The 12,490-nt window shown below is 38.6% G+C and overlaps 1 protein-coding gene across 1 annotated transcript in view; it reads right to left on the bottom strand.

Annotated features, from left to right (window-relative positions):
- ablim2 (actin binding LIM protein family, member 2) overlaps positions 1 to 12,490 on the bottom strand; it is a 393,205-nt gene that overhangs the window by 296,109 nt on the left and 84,606 nt on the right. The window contains exon 2 of the mRNA XM_060832673.1: positions 617 to 760. Coding sequence (XP_060688656.1) covers positions 617 to 760 — 144 coding nt within the window. The remainder of the gene's footprint in view (positions 1 to 616; positions 761 to 12,490) is intronic.

The raw sequence follows: 12,490 nt of genomic DNA, 5'->3' as shown, positions 1-12,490 counted from the left end.
TAATACTAAGATAGGCATCAAAAGGGAAAAGTAGGTAATTAGCTAATCAGTGAGAACAGAGTCAAGGGAGCAAAGTCTCTTGGACAAGGTTAGCTCAGGGAGAGCATGAGAGTTAAAACAAGAGAAACTGAAGAACAATGAATGTTCATGACAAAGAGAGGGTAATCTTCAGGACGTGTTTGGTCACACAATTGCCGAAAAAGAGGGAGGGATGAGACAGAGATTGCTGATTGGATGCTCTCAATCAAAGTGACAAAGAAGCCCATGAGCTCCTTGCACATATTATTCAAAGATGGGTGGAAGGGGGAGTGGTGAGAGATTTAAAAGGAAAGTAGGCAGTAGAGATAAGATCAAGTTGTTTTTGCATTCCACAATGATCCCAGATTGAGAGTAGTTTTAGCACAGGAAGACAGGATCCAATAGTGCTTTTAGTGGTACAGCTAGATTTGCTGGTGTGAACAAAGCCAGCTACTTGTAATATCCTTTCAAGAAGTCAGCATGAATTAAATAATATTTTTAATTTAGTTCAGGTAGAAAGAAACTTTCAAATAATCTAATTAACTGGTGTTAAAAGATTACTGAATATGAAATTCATTGATTCAAAGATGATAATTACCTTTACAAGTGAAACAATTGATGTGGAAGAATTTGTTTTGCACCCTCAGTGCCTCTCCTTTACATGGTTTTCCACATTTATGGCAAAGGACCGCAGCACCTGGCAGCTTTCCCAAGGGATTGTGAATGGCCATGTGCTGTGACACTGAAAACAAAAAGAAAAACAAATCAGGCAATAGATACTTATAGGTACAATGCTATTAAATGGGAGTGTGATGGATCCACTTGCTGACTCCATATTTATTACAAACTTCAAAGCACGCAAGCATGTACATCCAATTTAATGATATAGTTTAACAAACTACTTTACTGCAGGACAGACAGTGGCATGCAGTATCAACAATCATAACACAAGCATTGCAATTATTTCTGCAAGATAAACTAAAGTATACAGATAAGTGGTCCTTTTCACATACAACATCACACAGAGGAAGGCAAGAATGACATCGCTGTTGTTTAATACATGCCCAACACATTTCAAAGGTAAGGTACTGCACTTTTCTGAAGAGAAATCTTGGATTTACAGAACTGTCTTTGCAGCTTTGGTTTATTTCAAAAAGGTATGCATTTTTCTTATTCTTTCAGGAGACGTGGGTGATGCTATCTAGGCCAGAATTTGTTAGCCATCCTAAATGTCATTGAGAATACAGTTATGAACTGCCTTAGTCCTTGGTAATGTAGGCACACTAGTAGAAAGGGGGTTCCAGGATTTTGACCAAGGAAGTGAAGGAACGTTGATTCCAATTCAGGATAGTATTTGGTGTGGTCAGTAAGTTGCTGATAGCGGTGTAATCATGCATCTACTATCCTTGACCTTCTAAGTGGTAAAGGTCATGTGTTTGGAAGGTGTTGTTGAGGAAGGCTTGATAAGTTACTGCAAAGTATCTTGGACATGGTATATCCTGCTGCCACTGTACATCGGTGTTAAACAGAGTGCATGCACAGGGTGAATAGGGTATCAACCAAGCGGGATGCTTTGTCCTGGATGGTATTGTGCTTCCAGAGTGTAGTTGGTGCTGCATTCATCGAGTTACGTATTCCAACACAGCCTTGACTTGTGTTTTGCAGATGGTGGACAGGACTTGGAATAATAGGAAATGAGCTCCAGCTTCTGACTTGCTCAAATAGCCACAGGATTTATTTGGCTGGCACAGTTCAGTTTCTGGTCAACAGTAATGCCCAGGATGTTTATAGTGGGATTTGGCAATGATAAAGCTTTTAAAGTGGACTTGCAGAAGGTAGAAAGAGGAACGTTTGTTCTCTGTTTTTAGAGGGGAGGTTTTTTCCATTGTCTAAGTGATGAGAGGGGATCATTAATTGTTTCTGTGTGTCTTTTGCCTTCCTAAGCTGTTCCTCTTCTCATTCTCTGAAGGCATGTCAAGATACATCTCTCACAATGCCTCTGATTTCATGTGGCTTTCCTCACTTTTTATATCATTTTCAGTAAACAAGCAAAGATAGCCACTGTATCACGTGATCAGTTACAAAACATTACATAATTTTGATATAACTTCACCCACTTAGTCAGAGGTCTCAGTACCACCAGTAATGTTGAGGGAGGCCAATTTCAACCCTCTATTGGTCAAAGGTGTGTGTCATCCAATCATAGCCATAGTGTCAGATAGCATAGAAGAGGCCCTTCAGCACATGGATTCTTTGCAAGCTATCCACAATAATCCCACTTTCCAGCACTTGGTCCTTAGCTTTGAATGCTACTGCATTTCAAGTGCTCATCATGTACGATTTGAAGGTTGTTAGGTTTCCTTCCTTTACTACCCTCCCTAGCTGTGCATTCCCACCATCCTCTAGGTGAAAATTTATTCTTCAAATACGCTCTAAATCTAGTCAGAGAGATGTACAGCATGGAAACTGACCCTTTGGTCCTACTTGTTCATGCCGACCAGATATCCCAACCTAACATAGATCCACTTGCGAGCATCTTGCCCATATCCCTCCAAACCCTTCCCAATTCATATACCCATTCAAATGCCTCTTAAATGTTGCAATTGTACCAGCCTTCACCATTTCCTCTGGCAGCTCATTCCATACATGTACCACCCTCTGCGTGAAAAAGTTGCCCATTAGGTCTCTTTTATATCTTTCCTCCCTCACCCGAAACCTATGCCCTCTAGTTCTGGACTCCCTCAACCCAGGGAAAAGACTTTGTCAATTTATCCTATCCATGCCCCTCATAACTTTGCATAATTTTGCACTCATCCACAGATTCAATCAATAAGCACATCGACCTGGACCCAATATACCGACCCTGCAGTGAACAACTGGAACTGACAACCGGAAGTGGCAGATTCAAACCACTACAAATGTCGGAGGAAAGATCGCAGAAGCACTTCACAGGAGGCCCCCAAGCACTGAGAATGTCACCCAGACAGGGACAAAACGTCTGCAACACAAATTCCCAGCGCGGTGGACAGAACCACAACAACAGGCACCCGAGCTACAAATCTTCTCACAAACTTTGCATAAGGTCACTCCTCAGCCTCTGATGTTGCAGGGGAAACAGCCCTAGCCTATTAAACCTCTCCCTCTAGCTCAAATCCTCCAACTGAAGCAATGTCCTTGTAAATCTTTTCTGAACCCTTTCAAGTTTCACAACATCCTTCTGATAGGAAGGAGACCAGAATTGTATGCAATATTCCAACTGTGGCCTAACCAACATAACCTCCCAACTCCTATACTCAATACTCTGACTAATAAAGGAGAGCATACCAAACACTATCCTATCTGCCTATGACTGCACTTTCAAAGAGATATGAACCTGTACTCCAAGGTCTCTTTGTTCAGCAACACTCCCTAGAACTGTACCATTAAGTGTATAAGTCCTGCTAAGATTTGCTTTCTCAAAATGCAATACCTAGCATTTATCTAAATTAAACATATCTGCCACTCCTCAGTCCATTGACCCATCTGATCAAGATGCCTTTGTAATCTGAGGTAACCCTCTTTGCTGTCCACAACACCTCCAATTTTGATGTTGTCAGATGAAAGGTAATCTATTTAAAATATTAAAATGGGTTTCACTCTCTCCACAGATGCTGCACAAGTTACCAAGAATTTCTCATGTTTCTCTTTTTAATTTCATTGGCCTGTGATAGATGCACCTGTGTTAGTATGGCAAGTGCAGATAATCTGCCTTTGATATAATTAAAGCTGCCTCTACACCCTCACTTCAGTTTAACAGCTTAGAAATAATTTTCCAACAAATACATGTGACCATTCATATGAACATTAAAAAAAAGAAGCAATTCAACCTTTCAAGCCTGCTCTCCCATTCAATAAAATCATAGTTAATCTGTTTGTGTTTAAAACTCCACATTCCATCGTCTATCCCAGTGACCTACAGGTCCCCTACCTAACAAGACTCCATCCACCTCCATTTTAAAAAATATTGAATGAACCTTTTTCCACCATATTCTGAGTCAGAGTCAGAGAGTTCTAAACTCACAATAACCCTCTGGGAAAAATGTTTCTTGAAAGGGTGACTCCTAATTTTAAAACAGTGCCATTACTTTCCCATCCACCTCGTCAGACCATTCAGGATCTAAAACACTTCAATCAAGTTATCCCTCTCTCCTATATACCCCTGTGGAAACAGGGCCAGATTATTCAACCTACCCTCAAAAGATAACCTACTCATTCCAGAAATCAATCTGGTAAACCTCCTCTGAGTCAACTTCAACGCATTTATATCCTTCCCTAAGGAGATCAAAGCTGCACATAGCAATTGAGATGTGGTCTGATGATAGCTTGCACAAATGAAACAGAAAATCCTTATTTTAATAATAACAGGAAGTGGTGGAGAAACTTAGTACGTCTGGCAGCATCTGTGGAGCGAGAAATAGAATTAATGTTCTCCCTTTCAAGCTGGACAAAAAAAGTCCAATTATATTGCAGTTGCTGAAATCTGGAAGTGCCTTTATGCTGAGGTCGCTGATTAAACTTATCACATTGCACAATATTAAGTCTAATATGACTTCTTCGCTAGTCAGTTCCAGAATGTGCTTTTATCTCAAAAGCATTCAATGAACTCCTCAACCAGGTTACTGCTGCCAGTTTATGTGTAGATTAAAGTCACCTTGATTTTTTGCAGTATTATCACAAGCACAAAATATTTCTGATTGCATATTTTGTCCCACATTATGTTGCTGTTTGGGGGCTTGTACACCAGTTCCGTTGATGACTTATTTTCCCTAATATTCCTCATCCTCATGCAAACATATTCCATATCTTGATTATTGAACAAAGGTCATCTCCAACAATTACACAAATGCCACCTTTACCTAGCTTCCTTGAATGTCATATACCACTCAATATTCATGCTCCAATCCTCGTCATCCTGCAGCCACATCTCTATAATGACTTATAAATCACATTTACTTACATCCACAGGAATTTTTTAAAAAACAGACTTTAAATCATACAATCAAAATCTTGCCGTGAGGAGGAACACATTGCAGATACACTCTTGCTTTCAGGAAGGAATGCAGCAAAAATCAATTGTTAAAATTCAAACTTAAAGTCCATAATAATGGTCCCCAGAAAACTCAAATTGCTTCTAACAAGATATTTACGGTCAGGCTGGAACCTGTGTGGCAACCATCAGTGCACTCTTAAGAACTCAAAAACCTGCATGAAAAAAATTATGGATTTCTGCTAACAATCATGTTATTAGAATAAAGTTTATCACAGAAATAAAATCATACATGAATGCGTATTTTATGTCTACCAAAATATTGTACTTTGCATGTTATTGGATGAAGATTCCACTCATACATCTGCATCTGTTAACTGGAAAATAGAAAATCTCTTAACATACTCCATTTGAAGCCAGTCACTACTATGTTTTACCATGTTACTCATTCCTTCATTACACCATTCTTCCCTCACTTCCTTCAAATGAACCTATGTTAGCAGCACTTAACACTAGATTCATCAGTCAACAAAAATGTATGAAACAACCAGACATTTTCCTTTTGCTATCTGAACAATTTTACTTGCAAAAGTTATTTTATGTTTGAGAATGTTTTTATTCTTTTAGTAATTCTACTGCCAAACTTAATTAGCCACTTTGACACTGTTCTCCAGATTTTCAGAACCATTCAGTCCATCTTCCTAATGTTTCAGTCTTCTTGACTTACTTTGCCAGTTGACAAACTTCAGCCATATTTGTGGTAACTCTTTCCTTGATTAGCTAGCACATCTTTCTTTCCCATATGGCAAATGTGCTTCCACCAGGCATATTAGTGTCAACTCCAGTTGAGACTGGAACCAAATCCAAATTCCTCAGTTAACGTGAAGGACCGAGTCACCTTTACAGAGGGCTTCAAGGAACAGTTAGTTGATCAAGCTAATTTTCACTAAGATGATACTAGTAAGTCTGTGACTTACTACTTCTTAGTGTGGGATTTTGCTTGTAGCAAAATGCAAATTTCTTCAACAGCATCTTTGATAATATTGACATTTAATTTTTTTTGTATTTTCTTATTAAAAATCTCTCAATAGTACTGAAGATAACAGCATTTGTGCAAATAGGTACATCCTCTAGCCAGCACTCAGAAGCACATGTCACAATAAATTTATTTAGGAACTCTAACTTAAGCTGACAGCTTCAGAGGCCATGTTTTAAGGTCTCTCTAATTTATACATAACCATAATACTGAATTAGAATCAACTTACATCATTTTTAATTTTTAATGTAATATTACTAATAATTGTAAGAATTTTCTTTTTGTTCATTATTGTCATTTACATCTATCACTGCTCCTGTGAGACGATCTTTAGCTGGGAAGCCAGCACAGTTCAGTGCACTGCATTTGCACAGGTGCTGAAATATTGCTTCATGCCTGAGCAACTGGAATGGTGTTCGAGAGTGGAGTTGTCATCTGTATACTGTAGCTTTATTTTTTCCCCCAAGTAGCAGCACGAGAACTGCTGATGCAAGAGTAAACAACAGAAAGGTGGGTTAAAACAATAAATATATGATGAGAACACTTAGCTGAAGCCCAAGCCACTGCTTTCAAGTATTGGCTGAAATTTCAGCCCTACTTCCAGGAGGAAAAGAGGCACCAGTGTCGGATGATACAAAGTAGTGATCTTGCTGCAATGTTCACCAAGCTGTACCACAGAATGTTCACAGCAGTGTTTGGAGTCAGATGTCGGACTTATTTAAAAGGGACTTTATTCATCATACTTGTACTGACCAGGTCAGAGTTGCCTATGAATGCTCCAACCAGAATCAGGTCATTTGTTCATCCTTATACTGCTCAGAAGATAGTGAGTAATGAGAAAATAGCTAGCGATGGAATTCATGACAGCATTTCTACAGGTTAATGACCACCTCCAACAGAGAGAATTAAAACAATACCCCTTGTCATTCAACAGCATTGTTATCACTGAATCTCCCATTAACAATATCCTGGAGGCTACCATTAACTCAAGATTGAACCAGATGAGCCATAGAAATACTGTGACTACAAGAGCATGTCAGATGCTAGGACTTCTGCAACAATTAACACGAATCCCGTCTCTCAATCACCTATTCACCATCTAAAAGGCACAAGACAAGACAAGACTCGCATAGAATATTCTCCACTTGCCTGGATGAGTGCAGCATCAACACCACCCAAGAAACTTGAACTCCCTAACTGGTATCGCACTTAATACCTTGAACGTTCACTCCTTCCACCACTGAGTCACAGTGGCAACAAGGTGTACCATCTATAAGATGCACTGCAGTAACTCACCCGATTTCTTTGACAGTACTTGCCAAACCCACAACTGCTACCATCTGGAAGCACAAGGGCAGTAAAGGCATGGTAACACCATTAATTGTAAGTTCCCCTGTGAGCCATAAGACATCCTGACTTCTAGGCATTTTACCATTCTCACTGTTACTGTGTCAGAATTCCCTTCCCATCAGGTGTACCTATACAAATGTCTTCAATGGCTTCAAGAAGGCAGCTCATCACTACTTTCTCCAGTGTATTTCAATATGGGCAATAAATGCTGGTCAAGCCAGCAATATCCACATCGTCTGAAGAATAAACAAAAAACTCCAATCTGTACATTCTGATAGCTTCTGATGCAGTCCTGAACTATGTGGATGGGCTTATAAGCATGGAATAGAGGTGCTTAGGAGTTGGGAAGTCATGTTGAGGTTGTACAGGATGTTGGTGAGGCCACTTTTGGAGTATTGTGTACAGTTTTGGTTGCCCTGCTATAGGAAGGATATTATTAAATTTGTTGGGGCTCAGAAAGGATTTACCAGGATGTCGCTGGAATTGGAGGTTTTCAATTATAAGGAGAGGGTAGATAGGTTGGGACTTTTTTTCACTGGAGTGTAGGACGTTGAGGGATGACTTTTTAAAAGTTTATAAAATCACGTGGGAGCATAGATAAAGTGATTGACAAAGGTCTTTTCCCGGGTTTGGGGGGTGGGGGAGGGTGGTTCAAAACTAGGGGAATAATTTTAAGGTGATAGGAAACAGATTAAAAGGGGAGGGGTAACTTTTTCACACAGAGGATGGTTCATACATGGAATGAACTGCCAGGGGAAGTGGTAGATGCATATACAGTTACAATATTTAAAAGACTTTTGTATAGGTACATGAATAAGAATTTTATTTAGGAGAATATGGACCAAACGCAGGTAAATGGGACTAGTTTAGTTTGGGGAACTGGGTCATCATGGATTAGTTGGACTGAAGGGTCTGTTCCATGCTGTATGATTGTATGAGTCTAAGTGGTTATCTTCCACAAGCTCAAAATGTGACTCGCAGCAGTTTATTAAGTTTCAGCAAAGTCTGAGTCTTCCTAAGGATTTCACAGAATTCACAAGTTTCCCCTCACACCTCCGACAGAATTTGAAGTAGCTCCTATCAATGAGATGAGGTTCTTCTCCAAATAGAGAACTCATTTCAGAAAGCAAGACAATAAACTGGTAAGATTTAAGGTAATTTTCACCTACATCACAAGTTACCAGGAGGCATGGGTAACCCTTCCAATGTAGAAGGCATCTGATTTTTGTCCCACTGAGTTCAGACTATTGCCCAGACAAGAAATGTGAAAGTTATCCCAGTAAATACATGCCAGTAATAAAAAGTCAAGGGTAAAAAGGGGTTTTTAGTGCCCAGTGTGAGACAATGAATGAACACTCAGAACTATTTCACCTTGAATCATCCTAAGCATCACAAAATCTTATCTAAAACAGTACTACCAGGCAAGAAATTGCTCACTGAATAATTGCTATTTGTTATTAAATGACAGGTTAGGACAAATTTAAGCTGCAAATTGAACTGCAGTGAGATGGAAATCTGAAAAGGTACTTGACGCCTGGTTTCCACTTGACTTTTCATCCATTAGAATCAGCATGTTCAGGTGATCGCTGGAAACCAAACTCACATCATGGATCATATACCATTTGCATCAGACATGATTTACTGAAGAACGAGTATGTACTTCTATGCTACCTAAATGTGCAAAATCTAGGCCTCGAGGTCTGTGTCCTCTAGGAACCCAGCCGTGAGATGAAATTGATTTGTTCCCTAAGTAATATTATTTTGAAACTTGTATTCTTGTAAAGAATTAATTTCCAAAACGAGCTCAATATTTTGCCCTAACTTTAATTTCTAGATGTTTTCCCATGAATTACACTTAATGATTAATTACTATTATCAATAAAGGATTTTTGTTCTAATATCTCAATTCATCCTTAATGCCTGCCACTTACATTAGCACCAAGTTTAATGGCTATTCATTGTCAACTCAATGTGCCACAATGGTGTTGGCCCAATAAGAAGTATAATACAAAAAGACTGAAGTAGATGAGGATCAAGAATAATTGTACTCGGTGCAAAGAGAAATCCATGAAGTAAGACTCTAAGTACTGTCATAATTAGGATGATAAATTAGAACTTTATCTCAAACAGACTGGAATTAATTTTGTGCCCATTGATGATGAATGAGTGATTTGAAATATGACCAGGTGCAAAACTGACCTAAAGTAGCATGAGAAAGCAGTGTTGACTAACTGCTGCCGCAAGCTGTAAAAATCATTAAAAAATAAACTCTTTCTACTGTTATGGGCCATTCAAAATGTCGATAAGAAGTCTGTTTTCAACCAAAAATATGTGATGGCATTTTTATCTGAGAAAGACATTAACTTTATAATCATTAATTCAATCCTTAAAAACTTTGAAATCTTGAATGTTCCAACAGAAAACACAGCACTATTTACTAACATTGACTAATATTATTGACTGTGGACAAAAATTCTCATACTGTAGGCTTGTTCTTTCCTGTGAAGTCAATGCATGACCATAAGGAAAGGCGATCAAGACATTGTGTTCATCAGTGCACTGCATTAAAAAAAACATTCAACATCTCAGTCTATGTTACAATGACTAACTTGATGTTTTAGGGAAGTATTAAACCACATTGAAACAAATAAAACATAAACAGCAATTTACAAAGTTTTCAAAAGTACATTTATAAACAGAAGAAAATATAAAGCAGGAGTGGAAGTAGGTCAATCAGACCCTTGAGCCTGATCCTCTATTTAATCAGTTCATGACTGAGTTGATTGTAGCCTCAACTCCATTTTTTGTCTGACAATCAAACTTGGCCTTCAATACAGTCAATGATGCAGTCTCCACTGTTCAAAGAGACCAAATCTCAAAGAGTAATGACCCTCAGAAAAGAAATTCCTCATCTCTGTCAAAATGGACACACCCTTTACTTTTGAAGTTAAAAATCACAACACCAAGTTATAGTCCAAAAGGTTTAATTGGAAGCACTAGCTTTCAGAGCGCCGCTCCTTCATCAGGTGGTTGTGTTGACGGAGCAGCCCTCCGAAAGGTGGTGCATCCAATTAAACCTGTTGGACTATAACCTGGTGTTGTGTGATTTTTAAACTTTGTACACCTCAGTCCAACACCGGCATCTCCAAATCATGTTTACTTTTGAACTAAGACTTCTAATTCTGGATTCCCTGCAAGGGGAAAATCCTGTCCAATTCAAACTTCTTCTGAATCTTACATGCTTCACTAAGCAATCTCATTCTTGTAAACTTCAGTGAATGCAAGCCCAGCTGGCTACTCTTTCCTCAAAATCCTTTTATCCTAGGATCATCTAGCAAACCTTTTCCGAACTATTTCCAGTACAAGTACATTTCAGAAGAAATAAAGGAATTGCTTGCTCAATAAAAACAAAATAAAACATCTGCATTCTGATACGACTGAGGCTGGAGGATTGCGCTATTGCTCTATTCTCACCACTCACAGGTCATAACATTAGAATAATTTACTTCTGCCAGTCACCAGGATGACTAATTAAGTCTCTTATTGAAACAAGGTTTCACAAAGCTGGTTAACAGACTCAGAAATAAAATTATAAATGCTTATCTCTGTAAATATCCCCAAAATACACGAGAAAATATAGAGACACTTTGGGACAATTATGAAAACATAAATCTCTCTGTAGAGGTCGGCTTTCTGGAAACAAAAACTATAGTCTATGGGTTATTCTTGAAGGCAAAAGGATAAAATACAATGTTCCAGAATCTGTTGCTCTGATGATCTGCTACATGTGGTCATCACTTATCACACAGTTATTACTGAAATCGTGCAGACCCAGTTTGCTCAAGGAATACAACTAAAAGATGTTCATGTTATTACTCTTTCAAATGAAAGAATGGATTTCACTCTTAACTCAACAAGAGCATTTTAATTTCAGAAATGGCAGACATTAGCTGGACAACATGTCAGCAGACTTTCCTCCAACCCAGCGTGTGCTTAGCAAGCTTTCTTCCAACTTAGCCAGATAGAAAAAAAAGCAAGAACTTCTCCAAGCCAGTCTCTGTTCAAAAACAGCTCAGGCAGGAATTTACAGAAAACCAGTTATCATGAGTCATGCAATTTATAAAAAGCAGTGTTAAAAAAACTTCCAGTGCTCACAATGAACTTTCAAAGACCTCTCAAAGAAGCCATTCCAAACAAGTCCACAAATTTGAAATAAATCCATTTTCAATAATCCTTAAAAACCTAAATCCGTCAAGCAATATTCTACATAAAGTGTTGGTGTTATAACAAGCTGCAACACTTACCTTTGCACTGGGAGAAGAGGTCAGTGCACTGACATCAATTTGTACTGGGGTTGGTAGCTGGCACCAACTCTTCCCACTGGCATGATGCTCCTGATATCAATGTGTATCCAATGAATACTCAGTCACGCTCACCAACCACTCTATTTTTCTAGCCATTTGCTCTTCAGCTCCCAGCTCTCCCACCCACATGATACCTAATTCCAGGAAAACCCTTAAATACAAAACCAATGTAAAATGCTGGAGAAACTCCACAAGTATGGCAGCATATGTGGGGAGAGAAATATGTTGAGCCTGGTATGACTGTTCTTCATAAATCTGAAGAATAATTATATGAGGTGCAAAATATTAAGTCTTTCACTCTTCACAGATGCTACCAGACTGTGGAGTTCCCCAACACAGTTTCAGATTTCCAGCATCCACAGGGTGGGTATTGCCTTGACCAAAGTTTAAAACTGTCTCACAGAACATGACCATATCTTATCGAGGGTCGAAGCAGATTATCTTTCAAGATCATAATTTGTGATTTGTAACGTTACATCTGAATCAGGTGTTACATTCTCACAGCAAATTTTAATCAATGATTCATCTAACATATAACACAAGAATCAGATATGTTTAGCCCTTTTCCAAAATGTTAATTACCAGAATTACAAATCATTATAACAGCTTTTGTTGTATTAATCAAACAAATAGGATAAAACAAATGCAAATTAGACACAGATACACATATCAGGTTATTCAGTAAACCAAGCTCTT

This window comes from Hemiscyllium ocellatum, chromosome 1 (genome assembly GCF_020745735.1).
Source record: "Hemiscyllium ocellatum isolate sHemOce1 chromosome 1, sHemOce1.pat.X.cur, whole genome shotgun sequence".
NCBI classification, from domain to species: Eukaryota; Metazoa; Chordata; class Chondrichthyes; order Orectolobiformes; family Hemiscylliidae; genus Hemiscyllium; species Hemiscyllium ocellatum.
The sequence above is the reverse complement of the archived record's forward strand: the minus strand, read 5'-3'. Positions and strand labels throughout refer to the sequence as shown.